The sequence below is a fragment of the Thermomyces dupontii genome (assembly GCF_041956625.1).
Source record: "Thermomyces dupontii strain NRRL 2155 unplaced genomic scaffold VTN31scaffold_7, whole genome shotgun sequence".
NCBI lineage: Eukaryota > Fungi > Ascomycota > Eurotiomycetes > Eurotiales > Trichocomaceae > Thermomyces > Thermomyces dupontii.
Window position 1 is genome coordinate 1,648 of NW_027192313.1, and position 16,173 is coordinate 17,820.

The 16,173-nt window shown below is 51.3% G+C and overlaps 7 protein-coding genes across 7 annotated transcripts; 4 read left to right on the plus strand and 3 right to left on the minus strand.

Moving 5' to 3' along the window:
* Positions 1–467: 467 nt before the first annotated feature.
* On the minus strand, positions 468–1,577 carry VTN31DRAFT_6320 (uncharacterized protein; the record flags this gene model as incomplete). The annotated part of the gene is made up of 1 exon (XM_069406918.1): positions 468–1,577. The coding sequence occupies one exon, from the start codon at positions 1,575–1,577 to the stop codon at positions 468–470; it is 1,110 nt and encodes a 369-aa protein (XP_069258495.1).
* Positions 1,578–2,375: 798 nt separating this feature from the next.
* On the plus strand, positions 2,376–2,939 carry VTN31DRAFT_6321 (uncharacterized protein; the record flags this gene model as incomplete). Its single annotated transcript, XM_069406919.1, has 1 exon — positions 2,376–2,939. The coding sequence occupies one exon, from the start codon at positions 2,376–2,378 to the stop codon at positions 2,937–2,939; it is 564 nt and encodes a 187-aa protein (XP_069258496.1).
* A 1,452-nt stretch (positions 2,940–4,391) lies between these two features.
* On the plus strand, positions 4,392–6,226 carry VTN31DRAFT_6322 (uncharacterized protein; the record flags this gene model as incomplete). The annotated part of the gene is made up of 3 exons (XM_069406920.1): positions 4,392–4,661; positions 4,708–5,109; positions 5,165–6,226. The coding sequence occupies 3 exons, from the start codon at positions 4,392–4,394 to the stop codon at positions 6,224–6,226; spliced, it is 1,734 nt and encodes a 577-aa protein (XP_069258497.1).
* Positions 6,227–7,308: 1,082 nt separating this feature from the next.
* VTN31DRAFT_6323 (uncharacterized protein) lies at positions 7,309–9,612 on the plus strand (the record flags this gene model as incomplete). The annotated part of the gene is made up of 1 exon (XM_069406921.1): positions 7,309–9,612. The coding sequence occupies one exon, from the start codon at positions 7,309–7,311 to the stop codon at positions 9,610–9,612; it is 2,304 nt and encodes a 767-aa protein (XP_069258498.1).
* Positions 9,613–9,918: 306 nt separating this feature from the next.
* Positions 9,919–11,004, minus strand: VTN31DRAFT_6324 (uncharacterized protein; the record flags this gene model as incomplete). The annotated part of the gene is made up of 1 exon (XM_069406922.1): positions 9,919–11,004. One exon carries the CDS (start codon positions 11,002–11,004, stop codon positions 9,919–9,921), a length of 1,086 nt encoding a protein of 361 aa, XP_069258499.1.
* A 1,746-nt stretch (positions 11,005–12,750) lies between these two features.
* VTN31DRAFT_6325 (uncharacterized protein) lies at positions 12,751–14,227 on the plus strand (the record flags this gene model as incomplete). Its single annotated transcript, XM_069406923.1, has 3 exons — positions 12,751–12,788; positions 12,847–13,012; positions 13,079–14,227. The coding sequence occupies 3 exons, from the start codon at positions 12,751–12,753 to the stop codon at positions 14,225–14,227; spliced, it is 1,353 nt and encodes a 450-aa protein (XP_069258500.1).
* Positions 14,228–14,734: 507 nt separating this feature from the next.
* VTN31DRAFT_6326 (uncharacterized protein) lies at positions 14,735–16,046 on the minus strand (the record flags this gene model as incomplete). The annotated part of the gene is made up of 2 exons (XM_069406924.1): positions 14,735–14,794; positions 14,859–16,046. The coding sequence occupies 2 exons, from the start codon at positions 16,044–16,046 to the stop codon at positions 14,735–14,737; spliced, it is 1,248 nt and encodes a 415-aa protein (XP_069258501.1).
* Between the last annotated feature and the right edge of the window lie 127 nt (positions 16,047–16,173).

Genomic DNA, 16,173 nt, shown 5'->3' on the forward strand with positions numbered 1-16,173 from the left:
TGGATCGGTTTGCAGTCAGTGCCCATGGTGTCTCTGGATACACTATTTCAGATGCGATGGTACTTCATGCCCCAAGGTCTTCTTGACAACATATGTGGAAAAGAACGATGATCGGTTCTTGTCCATTCTCTTCCCATTTATGACCGACTATAGTAGTATCTTCTTGTAGACGCAGACAAGGTGTGGTGTACAGACATCGCGAACTTTTAATTTGGTTGACTAGTTATCTAAAATACATCGCAGAAAACAAACCATTCAATCCATCAATCCATGGGAATCATAATCGGCTCGTGAACCCGTTTTTCCCCTCAAACATGTGCTTGGTCGTCATGGTTGTTGGCGAAAGGGACCAGCCCCAGAAATCAATAACGGCGAGAGAATCATTGGTATCATCACAAGAGTGGAAAGGACTGGCTTCGGAAGTGAGATGGTACATTAATTCTGGCGAATTTTGCCGTCGCAAATCATTAGGGCGCGCTAGAGTAATCGATTTTACCATCTCGGCAAACCGTTCCAGCTGCAACCTGGCCCATAAAGGTGAGGGAGCCATATACACAGATCGAGAAAGTCTGCCCATCTGAGCCGCAAACAATGGCACCTTCTTCGCTGCATGCCTCGCCGGAACCCTGGGAAGCGGGAGGGGTATTGGAGGGAACGGCAGCAGCGAAACCCGGGTCCCCGACCGTCGGCCCGGCGTGATGAGAAGTGACAGACAATGGCGCGAAAAATGGCGAGGGCGCTGAAGTTGAGGAAGATTCTGTTGACGTAGGATCCGGCGATGCCAACTCGCTGCTGCTGCTGCTGCTAGTAGTGGTAGTAGAGGTGGACGAACTGGTGCTAGAGGGTGTTTCGTTGGCCTGATTTATGGACCAGTCACCATGGAGGAGTGAAGTGGTGCTCGATCCGCCACTGCTGGAGAAATCGTCGTCACCGCCAGAAGAAGTGCCGTCGCCGAGAAAGTCAGCCGAACCAGTGCACTCGTAACCCTTGCCCGAAACAGAGCCCTCGACGTCAGGTCCCGGCAACGGGAACTTAACCTCTTCTCCCTCAATGGTACTGCAATTCCCGGGACCGTTGACATTGGCAATGAATATCGGTGGGCGAGACGAGAAAGATTCTTGCCGACGAACAATATGGCGAGGATGACTGCGCTTTTGCGATCCGCCCTTGATGGTCACCCAGGCGCAATTCATGTACATTTCTCGGTTTCCGATCTTGTTGAACCAAGTCCATGCAAACAGCGCTTCGCCAGATGGGGCATCCGGTGGAATTGTGAAGGTGTAACTGCCGGCCAGAGGACAACCGCCTTCAATGGATTTGATCACAGTGAACTTCTTCTTGTCGTAAGACAAGGACAACTGACACGATCCCCCTTCGTGAACGGCAGTTCCGGCAGTTTTCATGATGTATTGCTGCCCAGCCACGTACTCCTTAACTGGCCTGACCGGATCATCGGCATAGCCTTTGCATGGGAAGTCATCTCCTTTTTGAGAAAGTGGATTTGTGTACGAATAATCCTTGTCCTCCGGCCCGTTATTTCGGTCGAGGGGGCTTCGAATAGGAAGGGGCTCAGCCATTTGTATGTGTCCAGAGACCGTCGAGGCCAACAAGGCCACAAAGATCCAGGAGCTCTTCATCTTCCTCTGGGTTGTAGGTCTCTTGTTTTCGGATGTCGCTGAGAGTTGTCAGGAAGGAATTGCCGTCCAGGGCAATCAATCGGTTCAACGCTTGCCAGCCAGTGGTCTCAAGCAGCCGAACAGATGGGAAGGAGAAGAATCCCTGCGCTTGTCAGCAACAAGATATATATGAGAAAAGTTTTTCAAGGCATGGAGTGAATACCCCGAATTGTCAGGCTTACCGTTCACTCCACGAATAGAGTCCCAAGCGGCGGAAATGGGCGACAATATTCTGGAGCAGAAGCGATGATGGTCAGGCTGCGAAGCGCTTCTGGGAGCAATGCTATTACATACTTAATTCACTTCCTACCAACAGGCTATGCAACTAACTCATCATCTCCGATTCACAAACAACCATGATTGACGATACTGTCTCGTGAAGAATGGAGTCCATTCCCCTCATCTTCTTCATTCCTCCACTGGAATGGCAGACCGAGGAACGTGTACTTTTGGTGTGGAATGGGGCCAAAACCACCAGCCATGCCTCTAGAATAGCCCTAGTTGGAAGAGCACCAGCCGCTAGGGTCACCAGCGATCATTCCGGATGGCGCATAGATCAAACATTTGTGGGGTAACAAACAACAGTCTGTGACAGCAAAAGAGTCAATCATTCTCGTCCCTGTTCGGAGAATTCCAGCGAATTTGTTGGTCTGACAACACCTGCATAAGGTCTGTCGGGAATTTCTGATCTTGAGTGGAATGTTTGTTGGACCCGCCTCGTCAAGGAAACCAGTTGACCCCTGTCAGTGGGTAGTTTGGCCACAGCGGAAACAGGAACAAGGTTCGCGCCGTGAGAATCGCGATTCGCGCAAATCCAAATACATAATCAATCGGAACTGCATCAGAGGATTCAGAGCCAACCAACATTGTCAAGGAGATTGGCTGGTTTACTCGCTCTGGGCTGCAGAGCCAAGAGCCGCGCGTTGGGGGCGCCATGAGCCGGAGCCGACAGAGAGGCGCATCACGTGCCTGCTTGGAACAGTCTTGGCAAGATTTCTGACGTCCCGCCGCCCTGAAGAATCATGGATGTTTCTCCTGATTAGGTTAATTGTTGGACATTTAAAAACTACAGTACCTCTATCCAGGAGACTCGTACTTGTAAGTAGGTTAAACTTTATGAACTATCTGTGTGACATGTACACCCAGGTACCTCGAAAGCGACAGATCCGAAGGAATGGCATGGAGCCATTGCTCGATACTTTTGAGAGCAAGCGACGATCCCAATATTCCCAACCTCCTGGCATCGATGAAACTTGCAACTGACGTTGTTTAGAGAAGCCGAACATGGTACTTCACCTTCAAATCATAACCAACTATCCAAGACTCCGTAAGTCAGCTTGGTCCTGAACTGTTCTGACTAACTATGACTAGTTAAGTTACATACTTGAAGCCTTGAACGCACCTCAGGTCCACCGTAACCTAATTTGTTATGTAGGTACGGAGTACTCGTACAGTAACTGGGAGGTCAAGTCCGGATCCCAGACTTTGAAGCTCGGGCCAAGTGCCAACACCTGCTGAATTTCAAAGCCGAAAGGCCCACAAGAATGACGATCTGCATATCCTGATTGGATTGGTTAATCAGCGAAAGTTGCGCAACTTCCAGCTTGACCGAAGTACGAGTACTCATGTCGTGGTTCTGTGACAACCTGAATTCCGATAACTCAAGTACGGAGAAGCCTGCTAGGTACCTACCACATACCTAGTAGAGTACGAGTAGTTACTGTCGATCAAAGCACAAGTTCCCGAAGGAAGCGTGCAAGAAAGACTGGTTGGTTTGTTCGCAGTTTCGTCTCAAGTTCATAGATAGGATTAGGAAAACTTGAACCTGAATGGTTACAACAGGTGCTGCCCTGGCCGGAGTGACGCGTTGCCATTTAGTTATCTTACTGGAGTGGAATTCGGCAAGCTTAGCTACGAATCAGGCCTACCTGTTTGGATAGTAGGCATCTCTGGGCAGTTGTCAACGTGGACACTGGACACAGTACCTACCAAGCACTGAGTACAGGACAAGATGCCTCGATTATTGGTACCATCACATTATCATTGAATAGTACCAGGTGACGGACGGACTTCTGTGCGCGTTCGAGTTGCGGACAGTCAGAGTTGGGGCCTTGATGGCTTTAGTCAACGCCGAAGATCGAGGTAGGCAACTATTTCATGTTGTCAGGTCGACCGTCATAGCCTACAATGTATTGTGCAGAACTGTGGTTGGAGATGATCTGCGCCTGATGTGTTGTCTTCGAAGTTCGACATCTCTGAAGATCAAGCCTTGCACCCTTTGTGTTTAGTAGTCACTCTCGCTGTCCCAATGACGTGCTGCTTTAATCAGTTGAGAAATGCTGAATGGAGGACCGAGTTCCTCGCTGCCAACATGCTGTTTCCAACTTGAAACCAGTCCAGGCTACAATAAACTTTCTACGACTGTACTCAGCACGAAGTACTCAGTTCTGCAACATCTACTACCTATCGTGAAGTTGCAACGGGACTACACCGAAGTGGGTTGCATTCTTGCCCTTGACTTTTCCGCCCCCGTTCAGCAACTGTGGCAAACCAGCGGACCAGGCTGAGCCAGACTTTGTACATCATTCCACCATCTCCCTAAGTAATGTGGCATCAAACCCTGCACCTTGGGAATATACTCGGATCAACATAGTACCTATCATTTTTTTTCACACCCTGCTTCATTGGGTGAAGAGTTTCGATTTACAAAACATGATGGGTCGATCAACAAGGGCCACGACAGCCAGAGCGCGACGGACCCTGCATTCCAGTCCGTCCCAACGGCGGTCGCCTGCTTGTCGGACCGATCTGTCTCGAATATTGGAGACAACTCCGTCGCCAGGAGGGAAGAAGGCAGCATCATTGGATCCCGAGTCGGATGAAGATATCCCGGCTGAGGTGGAGGAGGTAAAGGCCGCATTGTCACGGCCGCTTCGCGTCAACAGCGACTACCTTCCTCTACCATGGCGCGGTCGCTTGGGCTATGTAGGTGATTGCCATCACGTAACCTTGCAAGTCTAATGTGGTCAAGGCGTGCTTGTGCACCTACCTGCGCACTGCCAATCCGCCTGTTTTCAGCTCTCGCACATGCCGAATTGCGTCAATTCTGGAGCATCGCCACCCATTATCTGATCCTTCCCAACCATTTCATGCCACCAAGAATCGCCCAGATCAGAGCCAGCCACCAGATGTACGACGAGGACAGGCTTTTGTAGAGAGTCTCGGACTTGCTAATGCCCGCAACATCGTCAAGATGTTACGGTGGAATGATCGCTATGGAATCAAATTCATGCGTCTTAGTTCCGAAATGTTTCCGTTTGCTAGCCATCCCACATATGGCTACAGGCTGGCGCCATTCGCATCCGAGGTGTTGGCTGACGCAGGTCGAGTTGCGGCGGAATTGGGCCATCGGCTCACGATGCATCCTGGACAGGTACGGGCCGCCATTGGAGTGTTGAATCCCTTTAATAGCTCAACGAGAATGGTAGTTCACGCAGCTGGGATCTCCCCGAAAACAAGTCACCGAGAGCTCTATCCGCGATCTTGAGTACCATTCCGAGCTGCTACAACTATTGAGGTTGCCTCCACAGCAGGACCGCGATGCGGTCATGGTTCTACACATGGGCGGCGTATTTGGCGACAAGAAGGCAACTTTGGATCGTTGGCGGGAGAACTATAAGAATCTGTCCCAGGATATAAAGAACCGTCTCGTTTTGGAGAACGATGATGTCAGTTGGTCGGTCCACGACCTGCTTCCAATCTGTGAAGAATTAAACATTCCGCTGGTTCTGGATTTTCACCACCATAATATCGTGTTTGATTCCGACAAAGTTCGCGAGGGAACTTTGGACATCATGCAGCTGTTCGACCGCATCAAGGCAACATGGACGCGAAAAGGAATAACGCAGAAGATGCACTATTCAGAGCCTATGCCTGATGCAATCACACCCCGTCAACGAAGAAAGCACAGCCCTCGGGTGTCAACACTTCCACCGTGCGACCCAACCATGGACTTGATGATTGAGGCAAAGGATAAAGAACAAGCGGTTTTTGAGCTCATGAAGATATTCAAGCTGCCAGGTCACGAACGCGTCAATGAGATGATTCCTCATGTGCGAGAAGACGAGAATCCAGTTTGGAAGCCGCCAAAGCAAACCAAGAAGGCGGGAAATTTCATAGATCTGCAACAGCTATCTCCGCCGCCACCTCTCATACCTGAGGAGGAAGTTTCCATGGGCGGTCCCCATGGCCGAGTATACTGGCCGCCGGGTAAGGAAGACTGGCTGCGGCCTCTCAAGCGAACTGTCTCGCGGAAAGCCAAGAAAAATCCTGAGGCAACCGCCATCGATCTGGACACCACAGATGATGCGAAACAAGATGTACAATCCATCCCGACTTCAGCAGAAAAACCCAAGAGGACTTCTACCAGAAAGCGCAAGACACCGGCAACTGATGATCCTCAGGACTTGTCTGATCCTCCAGCACCGCCTGTACGGCGTCGCAGTCAGCGAATGGTACGGAGGGTAACAAGCTACACAGACCGAGTTTGAAATCACCTGTACTGTAATATGTCAAACGTTCATAGAGATCTCTATGTAAGTAGTAGGTACTAGTACTTGTCGAATGCGTCATCAAATATTGGTTCGCTCTGAGGCTCCTATCGCTCAGTATGAAGGATTGAATACTTTTCACCGTACTGTAGTATTCGCTCTCGTCCCGCGCTTGATTCAAGTGCCGGCATTGTTCCCAATGCGATGAAGGAAACGGCTGACAAGTAGGTACTAGTAAATCATAGAGTAGTCGTACTGTCTTGGATAGAAAATGGGTTACAAGGTAGTCACTTCTGGTTACACCAAGTCCACGAAAGGTGTAACCTATAACCTGTTAGTAATTATCTACTCGTTATGCCAGTTGGTACTTGTATTGTCACCTGGAAAGACAGGTACATGTTCTTCAAGCCACCAGGGCCATCTGTATCGATTCTGAATGAGCAGTCATTTTTTTCAACCCTCTCGTTTTGCGCCTTATGATGGGCATGTATGGTAGAGGTACAATGTAGTTGTCTGCCCCGTTCGGTACGACCTAGGTACAGTAGGTACCAATTGTGTATTATCAGCCACAGCTCATTGATTAAGATTGGTCACTCGGAGGTGCTCCGTGAGCTTCCGCATTTCATCATCATTCCAGCTCATCTGTGCATTCTTCGCAAGAGAGACAATCATAGCTTTGAAACCGATCGCTCATTGTCCACAAGCGTGACGACGTCCGTGTTCTGACCGTCTGATCCACTTGGAGACATCGAGAGGACCTAAGCACCAACACCATTAGGGACCTGATCTGAGTTCGTTCTCGCAGTCTCAACATTCCCCTTGGCCCTTGCAGTACTCCGTACAGTACCACACGATCGTCATCGCATCTGATGTGTTTTTGTTCCGCCCGACAAGTGACGCTATCCTATTTACGACGTCGAGCAAGCACATCCGTCAAGCTCGCTTTTGCAATAACATAGTAGAAATCATTACAGCCACTTTCCACGTCAAGCAGGTTATCGACTTGCGACCACTCGGCGTTTTCAAGGCGGCGTCACTCGCCGCGACTCAGTCAGAAGATTTCCAAGGATGCGGTTCGGAACATGATGGAACGATTGAATGACCCCGGTCCAGAGGGCCGGGGCGACGGACAGGGTAGGGAATGGGGATCGCGACGACGAAAAGTGCTGGGTTATATCAAGGCTGCCAACGAACTGCGACAGGCGTACACAGCGCAGTGGTCACTACGACGAGAAGAGGCATACAACGACACGGGAGATGACGCGTTTGGTGCCGTCCCGGATGTGGGATGGGCCAGGTCGGGAGACGAGGAAATGGTACTGTTTCCTAGTTATACCCGACGACGACCCCAGCACAGGCAACAATCTCCCTCTATCCGTTTTAAAGGCCTGGCCAGCTTCGACGAACGCATCCACTACGCGCAGTTCTCCGAAGACTCAGAATGGAAACGAGTATCTGATGGTTTCGAGGACAGCAATGCAATTGTCGACGTCGATGTGCGAGGTTGGGTGTATATGCCACAGCGTGGACCCTTGAACCGCAAGCAACGGTTGTTGGTGGCATTGGCCAGAAAACTCTGTGGGATACAAGCTCCAGGTGAAGCCGCAAGTCAACTCAACCGACGGGAGACTGGAGATGTGGCGAGAGAAGCACGATCGATCGTCGAAAAGGGCCGTCAGGATGCCGACTATGCTTGGAAGGCAAACTTTGCAAGCGAAAGCATAAATCATGTTTCTGACACGCTAACACGCCCAGCGTCCAATTCATCGCTCCGTTCTGACGAGGTCTCGCTAGCTAACTCGTGGCTAATGCAACGCCTAAAACCTTTCATGGCATCTCCGTTGGTTGGAGTCCCGATCACCATGTTCTTCTTCAATGACGATCAGAGCCAATCCCGGACAACAGTAACCGACGAATTCGGTCACTTCACTATGAGAGCGTCTTTACCATTTGTCCCAACTCAAGTCCGGGTCTTGGCGTCCGAATCGTTGTCTGTGACTGAAAACATTCATGTCACAGAGCCAACTGGTGTCAGCTTGATCAGCGACATTGACGACACCATCAAGCACTCCGCAATCGGGGGTGGAGCGAAGGGAATATTCCGAAATACCTTCGCGCGCGAGCTTAACGAGCTTATCGTCCTCGGTGTTAAAGAATGGTACAATAAGCTTGCTTCCATGGGAGTGCAAATGCATTACGTCTCCAATGCACCATGGCAGCTTTATCCGCTGCTGAAAGAATACTTCAAGTTGGCTGGTCTCCCCCCAGGTTCTTTTCACCTGAAGCGATATTCGGGGATGCTCCAAGGAATTTTCGAACCGACGGCGGAGAGGAAACGCGGCGCTCTAGATCAAATCATGCAAGACTTCCCATATCGCAAGTTCATTCTAGTTGGGGACAGTGGTGAGGCGGATTTGGAAGTGTACACTGAACTGGCTTTAGCTCACCCGAGGAGGGTGTTGGGGATCTTCATTCGCGACATCACAACTTCCGAGCAGAAAGACAATTCAGAATCTTCATTTTCTTCTATCGATCATGAGGATAGATATGCTTCTTCACGGGCCTTCGCGTGCGAAGCAGATGCGACCGGGAGTCGTCCAAAACTCCCCCCGCGTCGTATGGAGTCCCATCCTCAGGTCACCGACGATCTGGAACCGTCACTTTCAGCGCAGAAAACTCGAGTGGAACAAGATCCAGATACCGCTGGCAGGAAACCACCCGCGATCCCGACGAAACCTCTGACTCTACGAACCGTAGCCGCCATCAGTGACGGGCAAAGTGGATCACAGAAGACGATTCAGCGGAAACCAGCTCCTCCGTTGCGCTCGAAGCCACAGCATCTGTCTTCGTCTCCATTGAAGCCGGTCCAAAGTGACCGTCCAGCATTGCCCCTACGGCCTGCCCAATCCGATCCACCGCGAAAATCCTCACCGTCCGCTCAGAGTCATTCGCTGGCTCGAACATCCCACTCGCTTCCAGCCGCTAGTGCGGACGATGTGGGGTCTCCAGAAGTGAAGAAGAAGCAGGCACCACCCGTGCCTTTGCCGCGTCGATCGGGGGTGTCGGCCGCCGCGTCGCTCGACATACGATCAAGTACCCCTCCTGAGCGGTCTCTGTCACAATCACCGCACCCACCATCGCGGCAAACTGGTCCATCTCCAATGCCAAGTATCAGCCGAACTACGAACTATCGTTCCGCGGATGATGCACAAACACCACTGCCTAGCAAGCGTGAAGAATTGTGGAGACAGCGGTGGAAGCATGCCCAGCAGGTGCTGGTGGACCATGGGGTTGTTCTGGGGAGTTGGCGTGTAGGCAGCGACGTGCAGGATGTTACTGTATGGCTGGCGACAGAGGCACTTAAGGGTGAATCCGGAGGGAGATAAGTGGTGTAAATGGTTTGTACACTACTTTGTAATATAGACGATATTCAAACAGTACCTCTTATGTCATCTATCTAGGTACATAGTGGCAACATGCAATATATGACCACCCTTCCTCCGTGTTTATGCGAATGAGATCCTCGAGTCGATAGCGCTGGATGAGAGTACAGGTTCAACGACAGATGATCAACATACTGTCTGCCGAAGGGAACCACACCAAGAGAATGAAGCTATGTCCAGGAAAATATCTCCCACGAAAAGCTATATGTACGAAATAGTTTTCACATATTGTACACTGTGTTTCCGTTCTCACGGACCTGGCCAGGACAATGACTTGGCCTTGGGTCCGTTACGGTCATAGGTTGCCAGCGCCGTTCGATGGTCCAGAGTTAAGATACCGGGCCAGAAGCTCGATGCCGGTGACACCTGAGCGGGTTTACTCCATTGAAGTTGGCCATTCACCGGCGCAGTGCTGAAGACGACTCGGATGGCCGCGTTTTGATACCAGCGGACTTGCCGGGACTGGTCGTCAGTCATGAAGGCGACGGCCATGGAACCATCCCCGAACGAGCAGATCTGCGGTGCACCGGCATTATGCCCTCGTGGTGGATTGTAGACCTCCTGGCGATAACCCCAAGTCTTTCCGTCGTCGTACGACAGCACGGCCTCGATATTGAATGGACCGTATCGCGTTGTCTCGAAGACCATGACCAACACGGGTTTGCGGAGTATTTGGTCGAACGTCTCGGCGATGCCCGTCATGCCATCTCGGAGCCTATTATTCGCGCCCTCGATACAGCGCGGCTTGGTCCAACTTGTGCCCTGATCGTAGGACACCACCATCATCGTGCGCTGATCATCGTGGGCGAACTCCTGCGAGAATGTCATCTGCACCTCTCCCTCTTGTCCCATACGCATGAAAGGCTCCCAAAGACCCAACGGCGCCCTCTTCTCAGCGGCCTGCGATAGATAATGCCACGACCGACCCCCATCTTGCGATCGACACACTGTGATCCGGAAATACGTATAGCCACCGGGTCCTAGATCATGATTCCGGAACGCTGCCAGCACCGTCCCGGGGGCAACTTCAAGCAGGAACAAATTATCAGTATCCCCATGGCTCCTCGTCACCTCCCCGATCTTGGCGAAAGTTTGGCCGCTATCATGGCTTTTCGAGATTTCTAAGATCCGCAAGTTGCCCTCTCGTCTCGTGTATCCGGCGAGAATACTTCCGTCGTGGAGTCGAGCGAGGCGCGGATAAGTTCCGCTAATGGAGAGCATGCGTTCGTCATCATGCACGATGCCCTGGCTCGGCGAATACGCTTGCGAGCTCGCTTGTTGTCGAGAGCCGCTTCTGAGACGAAAATGTTCGAGGACTTTACGCGGAAATGACATGATGTTATCAGAGGAATGCCCGGAGTGTGGCTGAAGCAAAATAATCAAAAGACAAAGCCACGGCACCAGAATGAGCGAATAGTGCATGCTCTCGATGCCAGCCAAACGGGCCTGTTGCCCGTCAGGGACATTCTGGACTATGATGTCAAGGCTGTCAGGGAAAGTGAGAAACAGTGGTTAGAAGATTTGCCTCCTGGTTCGTTGTCACCCTGTTGCTTTGCTTGATCAGGTAGTGCAAAACGGGTAGCCATAACCGAGTAAACTATCCATAACTACATGGACCTAGAGAGTAGTACTCCGTACGGCCTTATCGCGATTACGTGGCGTCGGCGACAATCTAGAATGACAGCAGAGTAGTACTTCGCACCTAGAAGAAACAACTGAAACTGCTACGTACCCAGTTGACTGGTCAATATGATGATCTGATTCAGGGATTCCAGGCTGCTCGCAATGGACTACGAGTAGGTACTCGTAATCGGGCAATCGAAACGGTGATGACTGCTAACAGTACTTATGTATCGGATCGAAGGTAGTCGGGCTCGACCACCCAAGTCACCCTCATCAGCATCAGCAACCATGGCTCAATCCCCAACAACAGTGCTTCCTTTCGAGAACGAAAAGGCGGTGGCCATGCATCGACGGGCGCGAGACGTATCGAAGCGGGTGATGGGTGCGGACAGCCCAAACACTCTCAGGATTGACCGCAATTTTGGCTTCCCCCCTCTGCATATGAATAACTACGAAGAGACGGAGGCGATGTATAAACGAGCACTCAGAGGACAAGAGGAAGTGCTGGACCGGACCATCGGCATACTTTCACTAGCATAAGTTTTTTTTTTGGCTTCGTTCTCCGGCGCTGGAACAAACAAAAGAGGCAGATACGATACTTCTGTGCGTTCTGGAGCAGCAAAAGTACATACTGAGGCCCTCACCGTCTGGAAACTCTCAACAGAATCAGCAATACTAGATCGAATCTTGACAGCCAAAGCGACAACGAAGAGGCGGAGGCGACGCATCGACGAGAACGGAGGGCCATCTACGAGAAACTGCTGGACCCCGAGCATCCAGCCTTCCTCATCAGCAGCAGCAATCTTGCCTTCTCCCTGGAGCCTCAAAACATCTATGAGGAGGAAGAGGTATTGTATAGGTGTGCGGTAAGGACCACGCACCCATCATGTTGATGAACAACCCGAACTCGGGTTCTCCGAAGCCAGGGCAAGCGAGGGCCGAGTGGAAGAACTTCATAGCTGCAGGCTTCGAGAACTACTCGTGAAACGGCAAGTTTTGTTGTTGCACGGTGCTCTCTTGTGTATGAGTTGGCTAGGTGCTGGTTAAGTGCTCCTTTCATGGAGAAAAAAAGGTCGGAAGTTGAAACAGGGAATAGTGATGTTAACTACCAGGTTAGTGATGGGTACTACGGAGTACATTTCAAATTTCTCAGGGTGCGATTTCAAAATTGTACGAGCGCGGTAAACTTTCAAACACTCTGGCAAGCCACGTGATCTCATGGTGGGGATGTTTGGATTTCACAGAGTCCAGCACAGCATCGAAGCGGACTTGGCCATCGAAACTGTAATCTTGAGGATGAACCTGATGGATTTTCATTGGGAATCGTAGAGACCAGCGATATAACGTCTCTCACGGAACTTGACAGTTTTGTCTGGTTTTTTTCTGCTGCGTTGAGCTACGGCTTCACGAGTTCGCGTTGTGACATAGAAAACGCGGAGTGTCAGCGACCTCGCCGCCATGAGTCAATTGCTGACGGCGCGGCAGGCGGAGGAACTGTGAGTTCGACGACATGCAGAAGGAAAGTGAGTTTCTCAGACTAATGCCGCATTTCAGGCACAAGTCTATGATCGCATATCTCTCATCTGTTCATGCTTCTCAAAGTGCCGCGGCATTACGGGAAGAGTTACAGATCCCCAGCGACTTTGACGAGAATGCGACCAAAAAATATGAAGGGTTGTTGGAGAAGAAATGGACGAGCGTAGCTCGATTGCAGCGTAAGGTGAGGAGAGGCTTCGGCGGATTGGAATGAGGGTGGTTTGCTGAAGCGTGCATCACCCCCTTACAGATAATGGATCTCGAGGCCAAAGTCTCGAGTCTTCAGACAGAACTCAACTCGGTCACCCCAGCGATCGGATCAAGAGCGAATCAAGATCCAGCAAACTGGCTTCCAACGGCCCCGGCACGACATACGCTCGAGTCCCACCGAGATGCCATCACCTGTGTTGCTTTCCACCCAGTTTTCTCGTCTCTCGCATCGGGATCCGAGGACTGCACCATAAAGATCTGGGACTGGGAGTTGGGGGAACTGGAACGGACTCTAAAGGGTCACATAAGAGCGGTGACGGGACTGGATTTTGGCGGACAGAAGGGGCGCACGCTTCTAGCATCCTGTTCGAGCGATCTCACGGTCAAATTGTGGGATCCCAGCAATGACTACGCCAATATCAGGACGCTCTCGGGTCATGATCACTCGGTGTCCGCTGTGCGTTTTCTGACATCGAATGGGAATCTCCTTGTGTCCGCCAGTCGCGACTCTACGATTCGAATTTGGGATGCTACGACGGGATATTGTGTCAAGACAATTCGAAGTCACGGAGATTGGGTGTACGACGTCCAACCGTCGTTCGACGGAAAATACCTGGTTTCAGGGGGTCGAGATCAAGCCGCGACAATATGGGAGGTATCTTCTGGTGAAGCAAAGGCCGTTCTGGCAGGCCATGAACACTACTTGGAATGCTGCGCATTCGCACCACCAGCTAGCTACGGTTATTTAGCAACGTTGGCAGGATTGAAGAAGCCACCACCAGCAACTAGTTCGGCCGAGTTTATCGCGACAGGGGCTCGAGACAAAACAATCAAACTCTGGGACTCGCGAGGCACGCTTATCAAGACATTGGTCGGACATAACAACTGGGTTCGTGGCCTTGTGTTCCATCCGGGAGGCAAATATCTGATCAGTGTCGGTGACGATAAAACAATACGATGCTGGGACCTCTCACAGGAAGGAAAATTGGTCAAGACTATTGATAACGCTCATGGGCATTTCGTCAGCTGCATCCGCTGGGCGCCCATTCAGTCCAGTGATGCACCAACGGAGGAATCCGCAGAACAAAACGGACTGAAGAAAGATGCTGCGGCCGCATCTTCCAAGCCAAACTTCAAATGCGTAATAGCGACAGGAAGCGCTGATTCATGTGTCCGAGTGTTCGCATGATTGATACTGCATGATTTCATGATGAGGAGGAAGGGTTTTATCTTCAACCTTTTTCTTTCCAACACTTGAATACCCCTTTAGTACATTATCATCGTACATGGTTTTCTGATTGCTACCTTTCTTTTCTTCAAATGTATCATCTGGGTTTTGTTCGATAGACTTCGTTCCCATGTCTGCCGATGGGCGACAGCAAAAAGTCACTAGCAAAGAGAAACCGCATGGATGTATACCCCATTAATAAACCAGACATCAGACATCCAAGCTCCTAAGAACGACCTTGTTTCTCAACTTTTTGCAGTTCCATATTGTACGAAAATGCGAAATCGGATTTCGAGGATGTAGCTGTTTCAGAAGGCACTGGGTGGATGCGAAGGACTTGGTTTTTACGACTACACATTAAAATTACGACAACAGCTGACGAGCGATGTGCCCAACGTTGTAACGACGACATGTATGTAACAACAGAAAGCAAAAGCTAAACATCCTATAAAAGACGAATCAAGCAGCTCAACGAATACGATCCAATCGAGCACGGTTCATGGCAATCTGATCATCAACCTTGTCGCTCTGTACGACCAAACACCGTTAGTCAACGTGTCATGCAATGCCTTCTCATTAATATCAAACTGACCTTCTCCATGATCCTGTCGAGATGGCGGTTCTGTTCATCAAGCTCCCTGGCTGTTGCGCGTGCCAAACCGTTGAGCCGGGAGGCGGCGCCAGAGAGGAGATCCAAGTTCTGCTCGATCTCATCTTCCATTGCGTCATCCTCGCTGTCGGCCTCAAATTGGTACTTGGCGCGTTCCGAAACATTCCTCTTTGTCTTGGGCGCTTGCTTCTGGGCCTCGCGGTCAATTTCTCGGAAGGTGCGTTCCATGCGTTGCGTAGTCTGATAGGCCTCGCGACGAGTATTGTCACGGTTGGCACGGTCTTCTCGGTGTTGGGCAAGGTATTGTTCATCGCGCTCCCGTTCTCGTGCGCTCTTAGTAAAAGGGTTCGACACATGGACTGCAAACATGCTTCTATTGAGCGTCTTCAATTCGCGAGCCTTCTCTTCCGCGAGTCGATTCTGGCTCGCGGCCACATCGAGAGCCCGTTCCGTGTCCAGTATCTTCTCCCCTTGAGCGCCTAATCGGGCAAGTGTGTTGCGACCAGTCTCCTCGGCCTGAGCGGCGACCCGCAGCGCATTCCGAGTAGATGCAACGTCTCCCTGCTTGATGAACTTGATCTCCTGCTTGATAGCCTGCACCTCTTCCTCTTCTTGTTCCTCCGCCGTGAGGTTCCGCTCCTGATAAGTTGCCGTGGTCGTCGGGGCGCCTCCATATCCTCCCGAAGGTGCATCTGTGTACGGAGGCGGCGGCCCATTCGGATGCTGATTTTGTTGCCTCTCGCGGGCGCCGCCGAAAAGCGCATCCCGATTGGGGTCATTCGAAGGGTCATTGGGGTCCGCTGCGCCTAGCCCACCGTAGCCACCAGGGCCGTACCGTGAGCCCGGACTTGCGGCACCTCCCGGGCCGCTGCCGTACCGATTCGCACCATAGCCACCCTGAGCGCCGTAGTTATTGGGCGCATATCCAGCCGGTTTATCCCCCGGAGCACCCGAGCCTCCAGTACTCTTCGCAGCATCAAAACCGCCAGAGGGAGGAGGAGCAACACCAGCGTTGATTTTCGCTTTCGTGTACGGGTCCAGAGGAGGTTGCTGTGCGTAAGGATTCGATTGGGGAGCAGGGCTCTTGTCCCTGGATCTTGAGCCAAAGAGCGCTCGACGAGTTGACGATTCGTCGTCACCGTCTGATTTCTTGAACCCGAATTTCTTCATTTTGTCCAAATGCAATGAGTGGCAACAACGGGAGAGTGAGAAGGATGGAATAGAATCACTGAGGCCTGATCAGGGCCAGGAGGACCCAGACAGCTGGTTATCATTGCTGTTTCAGCTTGTTACCTAA